The sequence below is a fragment of the Arachis hypogaea genome, chromosome 11 (assembly GCF_003086295.3).
Source record: "Arachis hypogaea cultivar Tifrunner chromosome 11, arahy.Tifrunner.gnm2.J5K5, whole genome shotgun sequence".
In the NCBI taxonomy this organism is placed as follows: domain Eukaryota; kingdom Viridiplantae; phylum Streptophyta; class Magnoliopsida; order Fabales; family Fabaceae; genus Arachis; species Arachis hypogaea.
Window position 1 is genome coordinate 609,003 of NC_092046.1, and position 16,645 is coordinate 625,647.

Consider the following 16,645-nt stretch of genomic DNA (forward strand, 5'->3'; position numbering starts at 1 on the left):
ATAAATTAATACATGTATTCATAACTATTCATCGTTTAATTTTTTAATCTATAAATAAAGAATTTTATACATGAACAATAAATTTTTTTACATGTTATATAAAATGAGAGATTAATCTCTTTTTATTATATTAATATATAAAAATACTATTTATATAATAAAATCAATCATTAATATATTTATGTATAAATATATTATTTTATTATAAAAATTTATTAATATTTATCTATTAATACTAGTAATTATTATTTTTAACTTAAAAAAATCTTTGTATAAAAATTAATTATACATTGCATAACACTGTTCCATCCTCTATTTATAAAAGTCAAAATAATTTTATTATTTTTTTAGTATATATTAGTAGATTCTACTTAAATATAAAAAACTATTATGTTTGTATATTTAAATAAATGTTACATTCTGTTACTATTATACAATCAAACAAAAAATTGACAAAAATAGTTTATATTGTATTCATATAAACAGTGAATACTAATTAAGTGATATTTAGTTATATTATTAAATTTTTAGTGTATAATTCACTAGGTGCAGATGATCTACTTAATCTATTTTAATACTATCACACATATAATTATACTCAATTCGATTGAATTGTTTGATCTTAAAAGGGATCTTCTATAATTTCGTACGTGAGGAGTTATTTTTTAATTACATTCTATCATTGATAACTTAATTATTTTTAGATAATAGTTAATAAGCTTATAAAGAAGTCCTGTTGAAACTAATAAATATAGCCTGCCTGCCATCCACACCAGAATAAATGAAATTTTTCGAAAAAATCTGTTAGTAGAGGAAGACATCCTAAGGATAAGAGATATAGGGCTAAGAGAGAGTAAAAATAGATCTTTCGTATATAATCCTACATAATCTCAAATGTTATCAATTTCGGTACGTAGACCAAATAATATAATGTAAGCAAAGTTTTTAGATTCATAGAGATATAGAACAGCATATATTGTACTTGTATATTCACCATTTGAGTCTATAAATTGCAAAATTATCTTTTTTTCTTATGTCTATCCTTATTAGTCGAAACCAACGCTTTGATTTTTTGGTTGAGTAATAGTTCGAGTAAGTCATTTATATGAATACTAAAATGACTTTAGGACATTATAATAATTAATAATATGTCTCCTCACTTTTTTTTGAAAGAAACTAGCTCAACACAACAGGTGGAGCATACGAAGACGATAATAAGATCAGCACAAACTATATAAAAAAGAACTAGGCAACACAAAGAACGCTAAACTTTATCCTTTATCATTTTCGGCATTGCTATCAACAACAGAAAGGATTCACATCTAACCACTTCTTGTAGTTTGTAAAGGAAAAATGGATAATCTCGTCAATCCCTTTTTCCTTGTGCTGGAAATCCTTCTATTTCTTTTTAACCAAATGTTCCAAATAATCATATAGAAACACACCATCCATTTCTTAGGCACCTCTTTACTAATGGATATCTCAGTCCAACTTAGAAAATGTTCTTTCAACATTCTTGGGAACGATCATTGCCTACTAAAAAATGATAGTCAAGCACACCAAACCTGTAAAAAAAAAACACAACCAAAAAACAAATAGTATCCATATTTCACATCTTTGTTACATAACACAATACAAATTAGACAAACAATTCAACTCTTAACGACACTAATTCTTTTCAAATTGTCCTAATAAAATTGTAACTTGTTATATCGTCCGGAGTTATTTCCGCAAGCAATATGTTTCCTCACTTCCGTCGCATTTTAAAAGATTAAACAATTGAAAGTTTGAAACTCAATTATTATATCCATATTCACCTTTCTAGATGACAAATTTTGTATTTCTCCCAAGGGATAAGGTTTGTTCATTACCATCCAAAAAAAATTGCATAACATTTCATATACTAATTGACTATTTGGCTCTTTAGGTAAACTGTAGCTGCAATTCAATACACAGAAGATTTATAAGTATGTTTTATATGAATCAAGAATATGTGAATTTTCATCCAACAAATCCTACAAACCAAGAATGTGTAAATTTACAATAAAATTATACTCAACCAATAAAAATTTGACAATATATTCTTATTAGTTTACAAACCCTAAAAAGCACATTCTAGTTCTTCTATCTATGCTATACACACTTATTTTATGAGGTGCGGAGAATCCAACATACAACAATTGAGTACATATATAATTTTGGGGGCTTTATTTGCAAGTGCATATAAATACCATCATCTCCTTTGGAAATTGAAGGATTTAATTGCAAAGGCAAATATTATTGCAAAAAATAGGCAGAAGGCAGCAACCATAATAGCGGCAACGCACAAGAAATCATGCCTGTATCCAAACACAACTCTGAGTACTTGCGAAATAGCCATGGAATTCCCATTAGATAGCTTCACAGATTTTTCATCACCACCATACTGTGAAGTCAGGAGACCATAAAGACTCCAGGCTACAGGGTTTGCCCAGTAATACCATCTCCACCAAACAGGGATTCTCTGAGAAAATTAAAGCCACATCCAGAAAAAAGTTCTTAAATGGATCATTTTAAAGTAATGTATGAAATTTAACCGGAAAATCTAACTAAAATATAGACTTGTTTGGAGCTTTTAAAAAAATATGATGCACGACACGATACGGGACACGACATGGATGACACATAAATTTTAAAATTTTACAAGACACGGGGACACACATATATAAAATATAAAATATTTTTTTGGATAAATAGTAATAATATTTTGAAATTTTATTGATATTAAAAAATAAATTAATTTTTTTAATTATTTTTAATGTCTTATTTTAATTATATAAAGTATTTAAAATATTTTTTGTTATAATAAATAATAATAATATATACTATTTTTGAATTTATTTTAAGAATACATGTTAAGAATAAGGCTAGACACGTTGACACGTGATAGTATTTAGGTGTGTCCAAATTTGCCTCGACAAGAATTTTTTACACTCGTCCGACACGCGGACACGGCAACTCAACGAAGTGTCCGTGTTTTATAGTAAAAAAGTAAAAGTAATTTTATGTTTGGATATTTTTATTTATCAATTATGTTTGGGTATAACAATATAAAAATATTTTTTTGTTTATTTATTACGTGAAAATTTTTTTTTAAAAAAAATCTTTTAAAAAAATGTAAATTGTAACTTCTAAAAAAGATATATTTTTTTTTTATTTTTCTAATACTTTTACTTTTACTACTAAAAATTTACCAAACACACTAAAAAATAAATAAAAAACTTTTTTTAATCAATTTAATAGTGTCCAAATAAACACTATATGTAGTAGTAAATAATAGTTACTGGCTGCTGGTTATTCAACAGAGTAAACTATTATTATATTCATCAAGATTTTCTTCATTAATTAAATCCTTGAAAGAATGCTACATCATCAAATCATTCTGTTAACACCAAATAGTCCAAAGTTACAGTTTAATTACTCAAGACCTTGGCAAATAATGCAGAATAAATGAATTAAAGATTGAGGTTGAGGTTTCATACCTTATGAGGAATCATAAAACCACTGAAAAGGTTCCATAACATATAAAATGGAGCAGCGATAATGGCAGCAACATTATGATTTGGTGTGACAGCCGTTGTCATCATTCCATAGAAGGTAAAATACAGCATAGTAACATACATGAAGAACAGGTACCATAGGAACCTATCAACACTCCAGGCAAAGGAAGCCATGGAATAGAAAATTGTGGAGTATATCATAGCCTGTGCCAACACATAAGGAAACTCAATAATAACCTGCACATCCAAGAAGTACAACATATTAATCTACTTATTACAAAATAAATCTTTCTCATCTGAAATTGTGGGTGTTCATGGATCGGGTGAAACCGAGTTTGATGTGACTCAGACTCAGCCCGAAATATATACCGAGTCTATTTGTTAGATCTGAATCCAACCCTAGACCCGATGAAACCTACACACTTTCGGGCTATGATTATACCGGATAGAAATCGGGTAAAAACCGGGCCGTTAACATTACCTTATTATAAGTTAACATGTAAAAATATCCAAATGTCTAAGACTCCAACCATTATTTGACATGGTAAAATTCACTTAGAAAAATATAACAAAAATCAACCCTTTCCTAAAATTAAACATAACCACAATCAATATTAATATTGTCTAATAATACCAAATATTTAAATAAATACAAATAACACAATATTATGCATTAGTCTAAAGTCTTATGTATTTTAAGTATAAAACATTAACTTATAGTCTTATAATGACTAATAACACAAAATATTAAGATTTATAATACTTAAACTCCATATAAAAATAGCCATCATCTATCAATAATAACACAAAATATTAATTGTGTATGATGACTGAGCCACCGGCTGAGTTCGGGTGACCCGAACTATGGACCGGACCGGACCCGAAATAATGACTGGGTCTATTTTTGAGACCCTTACCCAGCTCTAGACCAGGTAAAATCACACAAAATTAGCTCCTAAAAGATTCGGGACCAGGCCGGGTCTTCGGGCCGGACCGGACCATGAACACCCCTATCTGAAATGTAAGATACCTGAGCAAAAGCAAATGGTAAGGCCGAGTACATCCCAGCAGCTCTTTCTCTATATGAAACAAATCTTTCAACCGAAACAACAGGTTGAACGGCTGTGCCATTTGTTATGCCAATGAAGAGGATTGCAGAATACATGGATCCCATGGCATTGAATAGATCTTGCTGCATGTCTCTGAAAACGGTAAGCAAGAGTAAAACATGTTGAGAAATTCATGAGATTCAGTGGGAGTGTAAAACAAACTAAAATTAGCATGAAAAAGAAAAAAGACCTTTTAGCACCAAATCTCCAGCATATTGTGCCAAGCATCAAGGAGATGATGACAGTGTAAAAGAAGCGAACAGCAGTGTAGTGTGGGTTACGCCAGTAAGATAGATTTTGCTTCCAAAGACAAGTTAGGAACTGATCAAAATATGACCGACAATACTTGGTTGGAAAATGCAACTCTTTTGAATTATTGCTCGGCTTGCTCAAGCTTTCAACCAATTCTTCATTATACCTTTACATGAATGGTGTATTAGTATACAGAAACTGGTTATTTATTTAGTACTAATTTGAAATTTATACATACTGGTATAAACTTGATCTTCTGTATATTTCTGCAAAGTCCACTCCTAAACGGTTTTCTTCTGTTGAAGAAGTAACCTCCAACATCCATGTTGCAGGGTTATATCCAGACCTGATCTTCGGAACCCCTTCCACTGCCTACAATCACATAGATAAGTAATTGAGGATTGTTTCATCACCATTCATATATCACATAAATAAGTGAAAGCTAAGCATCAATTAGCTAACCTCGAAATAATTGATAAGTTCACTAGATTTAGGGCCAAGTGGACCAGCATATATGAGCTCTCCTCCACGCTTCATAAACAGAAGCTATAAAAGGAATTGGATTTTGGTTAGACTAGTGTGTCCAAGGCCGTGACGCTAAGCTATAAAGTATAAACTATACATTTATATAACAGAAACTAGCATATGTTGCATGTAGTTATAGACAAAAGGATATGAAAACTGAAAAGCTTCCTACTGGCCTACAATATGTACCTCATCAAACGATTCGAATATGTCTATGCTAGGCTGATGGATTGTGCACACAATGGTTCGGCCAGTATTCACTATATTCCTAACAGTTCTCATTACAATGGCTGCAGCCCTGGCATCCAATCCAGAAGTGGGCTCATCCATGAAAACTATAGATGGGTTTGCAACCAGTTCAACTGCTATTGTTAATCTTTTTCGTTGTTCTGTTGACAAGCCATCAATTCCAGGTAGACCAACTAGTGCCCCTTTCAATGGAGTGAGTTCCACCAGTTCCATTACCTCCTCAACAAAGGCCTGCCATGCCAATCAAACTCTTCAAAAGCAATAATGCATACTTTCAAAAATGAAATAGTAATGACAAGTTCATATGATTTTGGTAACTGTATTGTCTAGTGTCTAAACAAAGACTGAGTTCAAATAATATAACTCTTCACCTTTTGCGTTTCAAAGTCAACATCTGAAGATAACCGGAGCCAAGCAGAGAACAATAAGGACTCCCAGACAGTCAAGCAAGGGGAATGAACATCTGTCTGCTCACAATAACCAGAAATTCTTGCAAAACTGTCTTGCCTTTTGGGATAACCAGATATGTATATGTTCCCTTCTATAACACCTCCAGTTTTTCTTCCAGCCAAGACATCCATTAGCGTGGTTTTTCCAGCTCCGCTTACTCCAACCAATGCTGTCAACACTCCAGGCCTAAAAGCTCCAGTAACATTAACAAGCAGCTGCAGCCTTTCTTCTTGTATCCCTTCTTGTTTCAATTCCTGAAGAAATAATAAATCAAATATCTTTAAGAACACTTTTTAGGGGCGAAAGGGGGTTTCTTTTTACGCACCAAAGGGACATCCACATAGTAATTGATATTGCTGAAAGCCATGGAAAGAGGTTGAAATGGGAGAACCATTCCTCTTTGTTTGAAATGCTTTCCTGGGATGACAATACAATAAAATGAATGTCATATTTCCCAGCTGAACAGAAACAGGCAAAGAAAATATGTATAGACATTTTACAAACCACTAGATGCTGAATGCTGCAAGTACTCTCTCAACTCAACAATAACACTTTCACCTTTCCTTCTCTTTTCTCTTTCTTCTAGCTCACTCTTTGAAACTACAGCTTGTTGTTTTCCCAAAGCTGAAGAAAATAAGGAGAACAAGATCTTAAATTGTCCTATTTTAAACAATTAAGGGGACTAGTATACAGAGGAATTTGTCTTACGATTAAGGTAAGCTAAGAAGATAGTAAATAATGTGTTGAACAAAATTGTATATCCAACCATTGCTCCAAGACCAATCCAATACCAATAGCTCTCTTGATACAAACTTCGCTGTTTCAACACTAGCTTACCCAAGGGATAGTTGGTGATCTGATTTTGTACTGTCTGTAATAAAGAGAAGAATTTCAAGGGAGTAAGGAAATTGTTGGATTGAATGCATACTAAATAGAGATCATCACTTTACAGCATTAACCTGTGAATAAATACTGTTACATAGCTCTCAAAGTTATGATTAAAACGGTTTAAATGATACCTTATCCCAGGAATGCCCAAGGAACTCATTCACGGAAGCCGAATTTTGTGCATACATTAAAGGAGAAATCCAAAAACCCCATATCCACCAACTTGGAATGCGATCTATCAAAAAATGACAAAGACTTCATAAAACACAGTTCAATAAATAAATCAAACTAGGAGAATGCAGAGTGGAATTCCTATATAACCTCTTGAAATGATGTATCCGCCAAGAGCCATCACAATCAACATGGCAAAGGATCCAAAAGTATTGGCCACTATCATATTCCGCCCCAAGGATCCTATCAGACGAAATAGGCCTAGAGACATCTGGTGCAGAAAGAAATAAAGCAAGAATTGCCGAAAAAATCTGCAAATCAAGAAACACAAAAATGGCTCATGAAAAAAACTTAAGAATACACAAAAGTCCAGTTAGAATTGAGAGTTACCTGATAATTGAAGGATCATATCCAATTGTATAGTAAGAGACAGCAACCCAGCAACCAGCTTCCATGAGAGAAGTTGGGATGCTAAGGAACCAAGAAGGGATTGTATATGCCCAGCTAGGATAGAAGTGCAAATCTCTATGCTTGTACAAAACTGGAAGCTTTGCAACCAACATTGACACCTCGGTAAAACCATTGAAGAGAATAATAACCATTGAAAAGTACAGTGAACCAAGATATAATCCACCGTCATCAATTGTATTATGGTGCATCGTTGTCCGGAAAAATACACTCATTGTAATTAAAGCTACCAAAAACAGCTGCAAAGAATAAATACATTCTTCTTTGTCGGCTTCTGAAGGTGGTTGATTCAATAAAAACAAAATCTAAAATTAGTGGAAACTCAGGTACAGTCGACTTCACGTGAAGTTGATAGTTGAGAGCCGTTAGATAGTTTGATTGATTTGACTAAATTTTTATCTAACTGCTTTCAGCTATCAATTTCACCTGAAGTCCATTGCACCTGAGTTTCCACCTTTAACTATATAGGCTAAACACAGTACCTGAACAAATTTGAAAACATAGATGAATGAATTCCGTTTCATAAGAAGCTTCTGCCACTGGTAATTTGTCCTGAGAAGGTCAAGCCTGGTGGCGCCATAGGTACAAGTAGCCAAGGCTGCGGGATGATTGTAGCGTTTATCGAAAGGAACTCTTAGCTCCTCTGATAAGTTCTTTCCCTCGCGATACAATGAAAACGCTTGGGCAAACTTCCCAACAGCTATGTACTGATAAGGCTGGTCCAGAGCAGACCAGTACTGCTCCTGGTCCTTCTTTGACGTAACCTGTTAACAAAAAATTAGTTAGAAAGTTTCAGAGGCCAGCACTTTTATTAAAAGAATCTCACTAGGAACCAATGGAGTATTTGTACAATGTGTACAATGAGCTATTTATTTGGTCCAATATGAATTAAAAAATGAACGTCCAGAGTAAAATACTACTAATTTCTCAAACACAATACACTCATATTATCCAGAATAACCATCCGGATACCAGAACATCTGATATTCTACTGAATCTAACATCCCTAAAATAAAGAATCAAATATTGCTACCACTTACTTCTTGTAAGAAATCTGCTACATTCTTTCGCTCAGGACAAGTGAACCCCATCATTTTGAAAAACTCAAGAGCAGATTCACGGGGCCCTTGATAAACAATCTGACCCTCGCACAATAGAATGACATCATCAAACAATTCATAGGTCTCAGGAGCTGGTTGGAGAAGAGATATGATAGTGGTTGTATCAAGTGCACGGGTAGAATGTTTAAGATATCTAATGATTTGGTAAGTGGTTGCACTATCGAGGCCGGTTGATATCTCGTCCATGTACAGAACTCTTGCTGGACCAATTAGTAACTCGCCTACAAATCTCACACATCAATTGGTTAGCATAGCTCATACTAAAATGTAAGACAAATTATATGTCAATGTTATAATAAACCTGTTGTAAGTCGCTTCTTTTGTCCTCCTGAGATTCCCTTGAGCATTTCATCTCCCACCAATGTGTCTCCACATATGTCCAAACCTAATATCTTTGTGAGAAATATCTCAGCTCTATTCTTACATTTTTATCGACTCAACAAATACTAAACTATTTCGCAATTTGCATAATGAATACCTTTATGATGTACTCTACCAAAAGATCTGTTTCCTGTCCTCCAAGAGCAATTGACTACAAAAGACAATAGATTCGATTATTAGTTTGTGTAACAAGTTTTCGTAATTAATGAAGAGCATACCTTCATGAAGAGATCAAGATCAACATCTGGTTTTATTCCAGCACTCTTTTCTCTCCTAGCAAGCTCTAGCAGCATATCTGTTAACGCTCAAAACTTTAGTACTTAGAATTGGAAGTATTTTCCAAGGTAGCTTTTGTTTTGAGGTACTTAGACAGAGACTGAAGTTCACTATCATATTTGTTGGTTCAGAGACTCGTATTTAAATTTCTGTCTCTGCCCCTAAAATTTTAGTATTTTAAGGGACACAGGGACTAAAATATTTAGAGATAGAGACTGAAACTTTAATAATATTTTATACCTAAAATATCTTCATTTCAATTAATTAATTCCAATTTTACCTTTTGTACAAATTAAATTAGAATTTCATTCTTGTTTTAATTTTTGTCTTTCACTTTATACCAAACAAAATACTTATTTCAATCTCTATCTCTCCATCAAATACTACCTAATGAACTGAATATAAAAATCAACAACTCAACTTAACTTGTTTATCATAACACATTACCAAATTTAAATCCGACGCCTTGACAGCGGCCTGCAAACTGGAGAGTTTCCCTCACGGTCATCTCTGCCACGTGCCAATCTTGTTGACTGACATATGCAGACGTTCTCTGAGGAACAAACTCATTCAAACCATGTCCATTGTAAGTAATGTTCCCTGACATCTGTGGATGACATAAGAACAAAAATGAGGTGGTGACAAAAAGAAAAGAAGACAAAGATACAAGTCCAAAATAAAATGTAGACATAACTCCTACCAGTGCTTATTGCCTTCGGTTATTATCAATTTCAAAACCCAAACAACCTATTGCTCCATTCACATGATGATTCATGTTATTAATTTTTTTTTTCCAAAATTAGGAGTAAGACTCAAACGAGATTATGTCATTTGAACTAGAGCTCGTTGGCTCATGTTATCAAGTTTAAAAGAGACTCTAGCAAGGATTCTTATACTATTGTTCAACGTGAGTGTAATTAGCCTACTTAATTAGTATACCTGTAAACCAGGTCCCAGCCTACCAGCAAGAGCTAATAGAAGTGTCGTTTTTCCAGAGCTTGGTGGACCCAACAGTAGCGTTAGTCTGCAACAATGACAAAACAATATCCTATCATATACATAGCGAATTAATTTATTAATGGTTATTTTAAACAATCTTGCTACGTCTGTAATTTTTTTATTGTAAATACCATTTGACTCCTGACAACCAATATTTTTTTATTTTATTGATTAAAAAATAATTTAAATACATAATTAATTAATAACAATCATATTTTAATTTAATTTATCAATATTTTTATTGTTTTTTATATGTGAAATTATGAATAAATTTTGAATAGAAAACTTTAGCCAACATGGATGATAACAAGTTGCGACAACTAAAAATTAAACAAAATTTTTTTTCTATTGTTCGGCACATATCAATGTAATACAGGGACAATGATTCTACAAAAGGATGCATTATTAAATACCCAAAAAGAAAAAGGGAAAATAATTGATAGAAAATAAAAATTCGAAGGAAAATACTTGACGGGATTGTGTGATGAAGTACGCTGATAATAATATTTTAGTTTTTTTTTCTTAAATTATTTATTGTCAATTGTAAAAAAATTTGTATAGATGTGTATTGCTATATAAGTAATAAATTCTTAAATTCATTACTTAAAAAATTATTTAAACATGAATCTAATTGATTGAATGACCATATCAAATTTTTTATATTATCAATAAAATTGAACTTAACAAAAATTGAGAAGAAAAACTTTAAAAAATAATAATAACCATTCTTCTATTAAAGAATATTCTATTTGGCCAATGCAAATCTATAAGCAATTAGGCATAACCACATATTAAAATAGACAAAAAAAAAAAAAAAAAACACATTAAAACTTAAATAAAAAAGTTTTAACAAACAAGCAGGAATACTCTCTGACTCTCTGTTCCCACCAATTATGTACTCATTAATTTCTTTTAAAAAAATTTAAGCATCCATAATTTCCACCAAACCACTTAAAAATGATCATGGCTAATAATTGTATATATTATCTAACAAGGTTCGCATCCAACAAATCGTGAACAATATCAGCACTCCAAAAAGGACAGAAATTAAACATTTAGGATTTCTATTTATGAAAGATACAGCCGACTGTAATACTAACTTTGTCTTTCAATTTTGAAATCTCCAATATTACACAAATTTGCGATAAAAAATACTCAAACTATTTCTTGTGGTTCTCAATAAGACATTAAGGCCAGTATGAATCTAATAAAATATTAGAATTAAGTGAATAATAACTTTGATCACTGACCTTGAAGGTCTTATAATCCCACTAATATCAGCAATAATTGTCAATTTGCTTCTCTTCCTTCTTAATATTCTCATTTGTCGTAGAAGAGCCTATAATACAAACCGAAATCAAATTAAAAAACTATATAAAAAAACAAAAAAAATTGTTGATTCAAGTCAACCTAAGAGAAATACAGGAAATACTATATATTACCTCACTCATATTGCAAATGAAATTGGAAATTGTAGGCAATGCTCTGCTTCCTACATGGACAAAAGTCTCTATTGTCAAGTTTTGAAACCGAACTTCAATCTTCGGAAACTCCAAATCTACTCTGCGGACACATAAAAAAATAAAAGGATTATTAGCTACATTCAAAGCAAAAACGAAAGATCCAGTCAAAATAATAAGTATACAACAAATCACAAACACTATTTCCAACTACACATGGAAGAAACAGAGTAAAGACAGTACTTATTACCTACATCATTTTCTATTAACAATAATATAGACTCAATTATAATTAATTTTATAGTAAGAGTACATAACGAGTACATCAAATGTAACACCTAACAAATATTTTTTTTAGATTTTTATTTTGAAAAATATACTACTTCTGATTTCAGAACTCTGAATTATAAGTTTACTAGATTCTACATTTTCCTTATGAATGCACAGAAAAGAAGTTATCATTACGCGTCGAATCGACTTCTCATGAGCTGAAAGAACGTCTCGGGATCATCATCGAGTGCATCGGCGAGCCTCTCGAGAAGGATCCGATGCTCCTGCATACCAAGGTCTGCGACGTCGACCTCCCTCTTGTCGCCGCCAAGATTCTTAAAGATTCCCCTCCGCGCTCGCCTGTAGGTAGGGAGCCTCTCAAGCGCGGCCCACCGCAGCGCCTCCTCATCCTCCCCTTCCTTCCGAAATGACGTCGATCTCGCAAACGCATTATCCGTCGAATTCCACATTGCGCCCCCTCGGCCACCTTCTCTGCCAGCGGGCAGCTCACGAAACCCCTGACTGTCTAACAAACTCGAACAAAATAGAATATAATAACAATAATAACGTGAGATGTTGGTGGTGGTGTGAGGGTGGTTACTGGTCAGTTCAACGGTGGTGTTAGTGTGTGAGAGACAGAAAGAGATGAGAAATGACGAAAAACTGAAGAAGGTACAACGATACAACTACTATTACTGCTACTACAAATATAGATTAAGTGTTGTTTGGACAGGTAGTTGAGGTGTGCATTAAATGATAGAGACTTGAATATTTCTTCCCTCTCCACATATATTGAGGTTTGAGTTGGTGCACTACGATAAAGAGCACAACACTCTGGTGTCTTTCTTTATCTCTCCAGTTAGACCTTCCCTCATTTAATAGCCGCGGGAAAGGATAAACAAACAATAATTCAGAAAAATCAAAATCAAACACGAGGCTCTCGCACTGTGACTGTCACGCGCTACCGCTAACTAACTACCCTCGCGATAATGCCTTTTAATCCTTAACACTTTAACACTAACACTGTCTCTGGATTATGATTTTAGAAATAAATAAATAGATTTGACTTTGATAAAGAGTTAAATAAATGCATAACTGTACCTGTACTTGTATGTGTATGGACTTGTTAATGGGTGTAAAATACTAATGGTTTCGACTTTCAGCCACAAATTTTAATATGAATTTTACTTTTCAATTAATTTACAAACACTGTGAAACATATTCCCTTTAATTCTTAATATTTGTGAAAAGATAGATCGAATAATATTTTCAATAAAAGCCAGTTATTGGAAAAAAAAATATACTTTTTTCAGTATCGGAAGAGTACGGTGGTCATTTAGAATGATATAACAAGTAGACTAGAACGGGATGGAGAATTTACAATCTCATCCTTGTGGTGAGTGGTGAGTGGTGACCACGATCCAACGGTAGACATGGTGGGTTAGTACTGTCCCGATTTTGGGAAAAGGGCCACAACTTGAAAATGAAGTATGAAGCATTATTGTACATTACGGTGGTTTACTAGTCGTGATGATTGAAGGGGCAAGCGTTTTCGGAACTTTTACGTTTGATTTTACTTGCAACTTACCTCCCTTTTCAGCTTGTATTTTGGATTTAAGTGTTGTTGCGAGTTATATCTCCCTTTTTCTTTCTTTACTTCCATGCACAAAGCCAAGAATCATCAAATGGAAACACACGTAAAACGTTATTCTCCTCTATTTGTTCTACGTTATTGAAAGAGGTTCATGCACGAGATTTAGTCTAAAGAAAATACTCACATACATATTAAAATAATATATAAAATATAAAAAAATATACATTACAACAAAAAAAATTCACATATTGATTTGTCTTCTTTTTTATCTTTGCACACTTGCAAAGTGGTTGCAATATATATGAGAGCACAGATATTTTAACCTAAAACAAAACTGATTTTATACAAATTATTTTAATTATTATATTACAGACCTACTGAAAATTAGTCGTCTATTTACATAAAATACATATTAAAATATAAAATATACATAAAAATATGTATAACAATACATGTATATATATAAAAATGATATGTAATAATTGATTTGATGATTAAATTTTTAGTGTATACATACTATTTTTTATTATTTTAATCTCTTAAATGGTTGTTGATCAGAGGTGAAATTAATTCTCTTATTGAAATAATTTTTTTTGTTGTAAGGGATCACGAAGGATTATAATCACGTGACATGTCACATAATAATTGATGATATGTCACATATATCATATAACATGTCACTATCCCACCAACGAGACTAAGAAACAAAATTAAGTTTAAGAAACTAATTTAAATCAAGACTATTTCATAAATTGAAATATTTAAATCCGTGTAACTATGGATAACACAACTAAATTAAAAACTGATCCGCTATTAAACCTAAAATGATTCCAAATTTCCAATTCTAGAAGACGTAGTTGAGTGTATCACAAATTCGAGTAGTTTGAGAATTGATCGCTATAGGCATATATAGTTATATTAGTTTGATGTCACTATAACTTTATCTCAAAAAAGAAGGTTTCACAAAAATAATCCATCACAGCTCGATCTTTCTTTAACACCAAAAGGACAAAAAGAGTGGTTATAATAAATCATATTTAAGATGCTAATTAGAACCATCCCATGATAATATTGATCTTAGTCCATGTTAAAAATTAATGCCATGTGAAAGGTATTGAATTTTCAAGACTCAGAAGAATGAGAATTAGAACACAAAATATAGAGATATCAGAGATATGTAAAAGAAAAAAAAAAAAAAAAGTAAAAATTGTATTAAAATTAGAGTACATAAGAGTACAATTTATGTTAGGTTATATACATAGACTTAACTAATTTCATTAGCTGTCATTTACTATTATATCCTTTTGCCATGTAACTTATGATGGCCCATTTAAAAACATATCTCATAAAGCATATTCATTGATGCTAGCATAATGCAATGTACGTATATAATTGTCAACTTTAAATATTATTTTAAAAAAGAAAAAAATTGTTTAAGAGTGAATTTGCCTAAATAAAAATTATTAGTAATAAGCTAGTAATAGGTCATGATTAAGTAATAAATAAATGGTCAAAGATTTAAATATCTGTAATTTTAAAATATATACTCTATCGTCTATATATATGCAAGAGAGGATGAGAATGGATAAATATATATGTGACAAGCTTGAGTTAAAAAATAAGTTATCAATCAAGTTTCAAATAAAGAGAACATAAATAATATTTGAAAATTCCTTTTCTTACAAGGATATTTTGAATTCCTTAATTCAATATTTTAATAATAAAAAAGAACATTCTTTAAAAAATCAATATTATTCTTAATTAAACTAATAAGGAACACATATAGGTGAGATTATTTGCCACTCAGTCAAAATGTCCAATAGCAAAATGAATGTATGCGTGCTACTCAAATATAACCCACCAATAAACGGTGAAAATATTATTAAATAATGAATTCAAGTGAAAATTGAACCAAAACATACAATGCAATCACCACACATATATAAGGCCTAACGAACTTGCTTCAACCTTTTTCTATTTATATATCCAATGAATTTTCTTGTAGGGTCTTTGTCATTCCAAACATTTGGTAGATTTCTCGTTTAATAATCTTATGATATATATTATATTGACTTATTGAGAATAAGGTCACCCACTTGATAGAAGCGTATATCTATATATGACAAAGTGCACATTAAGGAACAAATGGTAAGTTTTTGAAAAAGTACAAGACATGGAATGACACTTATATGGATCTTGTTTATGTTTTTTTTCCCATGAGTTGGGCAACTACTGTGGAATCGTCAGAGATCATATTAGGTGAACTAGTTTTGTAAATTGGTGCCAGAAAGAATAATATGGAGGAGTAATTATCTCTGAAACTAGGTTTTGACAGACATAATTTAATTTACCTCTTTCTAAACATAGCTATTGTTGGGAGATTCAATAATATTTGGTGCAATTAAAAAAGAGGAATGCTAGGGACAGCAATTTTTGTTATTTGTAGCCATCAAATAGCCATCAATGATAGTTTTAATGGTGTGAGATTGGTGTGAGATTTCATTCAATGACTCACTTTTCTTTGCTGGTTACATGCTGACCAGAATTGAACAAAGTTGCTGGCCCCCTAGACTTTTCATTTAAAAAATATCATTAACCATAGTATACCAATCTCTTTTTTTTTCTAACTTTTTGTTTTACAATATAATGAGTATTGAAACTAATTAATTATAGGATAAAGCATATTTTGTCTCTAAAATTATCCAAAATTTTTAAAAAATTTTCTAAATTTTATTTTGTATCAATTTTATTCCAAAAGTTTTCGATTTGCATCAAATATATTTTTGGCAGCTAATTTTTCAAAAAATTTATGACTAATTCAGCAATAATAATTTCACAAGAACAATCTTTCATATAAGCAAATTAGACATAATTGTCATGGATTATTATTAGA

General features: G+C 31.8%; 1 protein-coding gene across 2 annotated transcripts; it reads right to left on the reverse strand.

Annotated features, from left to right (window-relative positions):
- Nucleotides 1-1,960: 1,960 nt before the first annotated feature.
- On the reverse strand, nucleotides 1,961-13,007 carry LOC112719678 (ABC transporter G family member 32). Of its 2 annotated transcripts, XM_025770321.3 has the most exons (24): nucleotides 12,354-13,007; nucleotides 11,871-11,991; nucleotides 11,679-11,767; nucleotides 10,369-10,453; nucleotides 9,877-10,036; nucleotides 9,372-9,448; nucleotides 9,251-9,304; nucleotides 9,074-9,164; nucleotides 8,692-8,993; nucleotides 8,134-8,415; nucleotides 7,574-7,890; nucleotides 7,334-7,494; nucleotides 7,144-7,247; nucleotides 6,833-6,995; nucleotides 6,629-6,748; nucleotides 6,450-6,541; nucleotides 6,046-6,378; nucleotides 5,615-5,905; nucleotides 5,363-5,446; nucleotides 5,139-5,272; nucleotides 4,839-5,066; nucleotides 4,570-4,741; nucleotides 3,522-3,776; nucleotides 1,961-2,503 (listed from the first exon to the last, which is right to left on the reverse strand). In XM_025770321.3, exons 1-24 carry the CDS (start codon nucleotides 12,626-12,628, stop codon nucleotides 2,234-2,236), a joined length of 4,260 nt encoding a protein of 1,419 aa, XP_025626106.1. In that variant the 5' UTR covers nucleotides 12,629-13,007; the 3' UTR covers nucleotides 1,961-2,233. The 2 variants fall into 2 exon arrangements, with proteins under 2 accessions (XP_025626106.1, XP_025626107.1); XM_025770322.3 differs by lacking the exon at nucleotides 9,372-9,448 and having other exon boundaries at nucleotides 9,074-9,157.
- Between the last annotated feature and the right edge of the window lie 3,638 nt (nucleotides 13,008-16,645).

Bases quoted from the DNA above. Each gene is read 5' to 3' on its own strand.
- LOC112719678 (XM_025770321.3), bottom strand. From the start codon at position 12,628: ATGTGGAATTCGACGGATAATGCGTTTGCGAGATCGACGTCATTTCGG. The intron at 6,996-7,143 runs GTATCATTTAAA...TCTTTATTACAG, and splicing joins TTGGGCATTCCTGGGATAAG to ACAGTACAAAATCAGATCAC. The intron at 6,379-6,449 runs GTGCGTAAAAAG...TTATTTCTTCAG, and splicing joins ACTATGTGGATGTCCCTTTG to GAATTGAAACAAGAAGGGAT.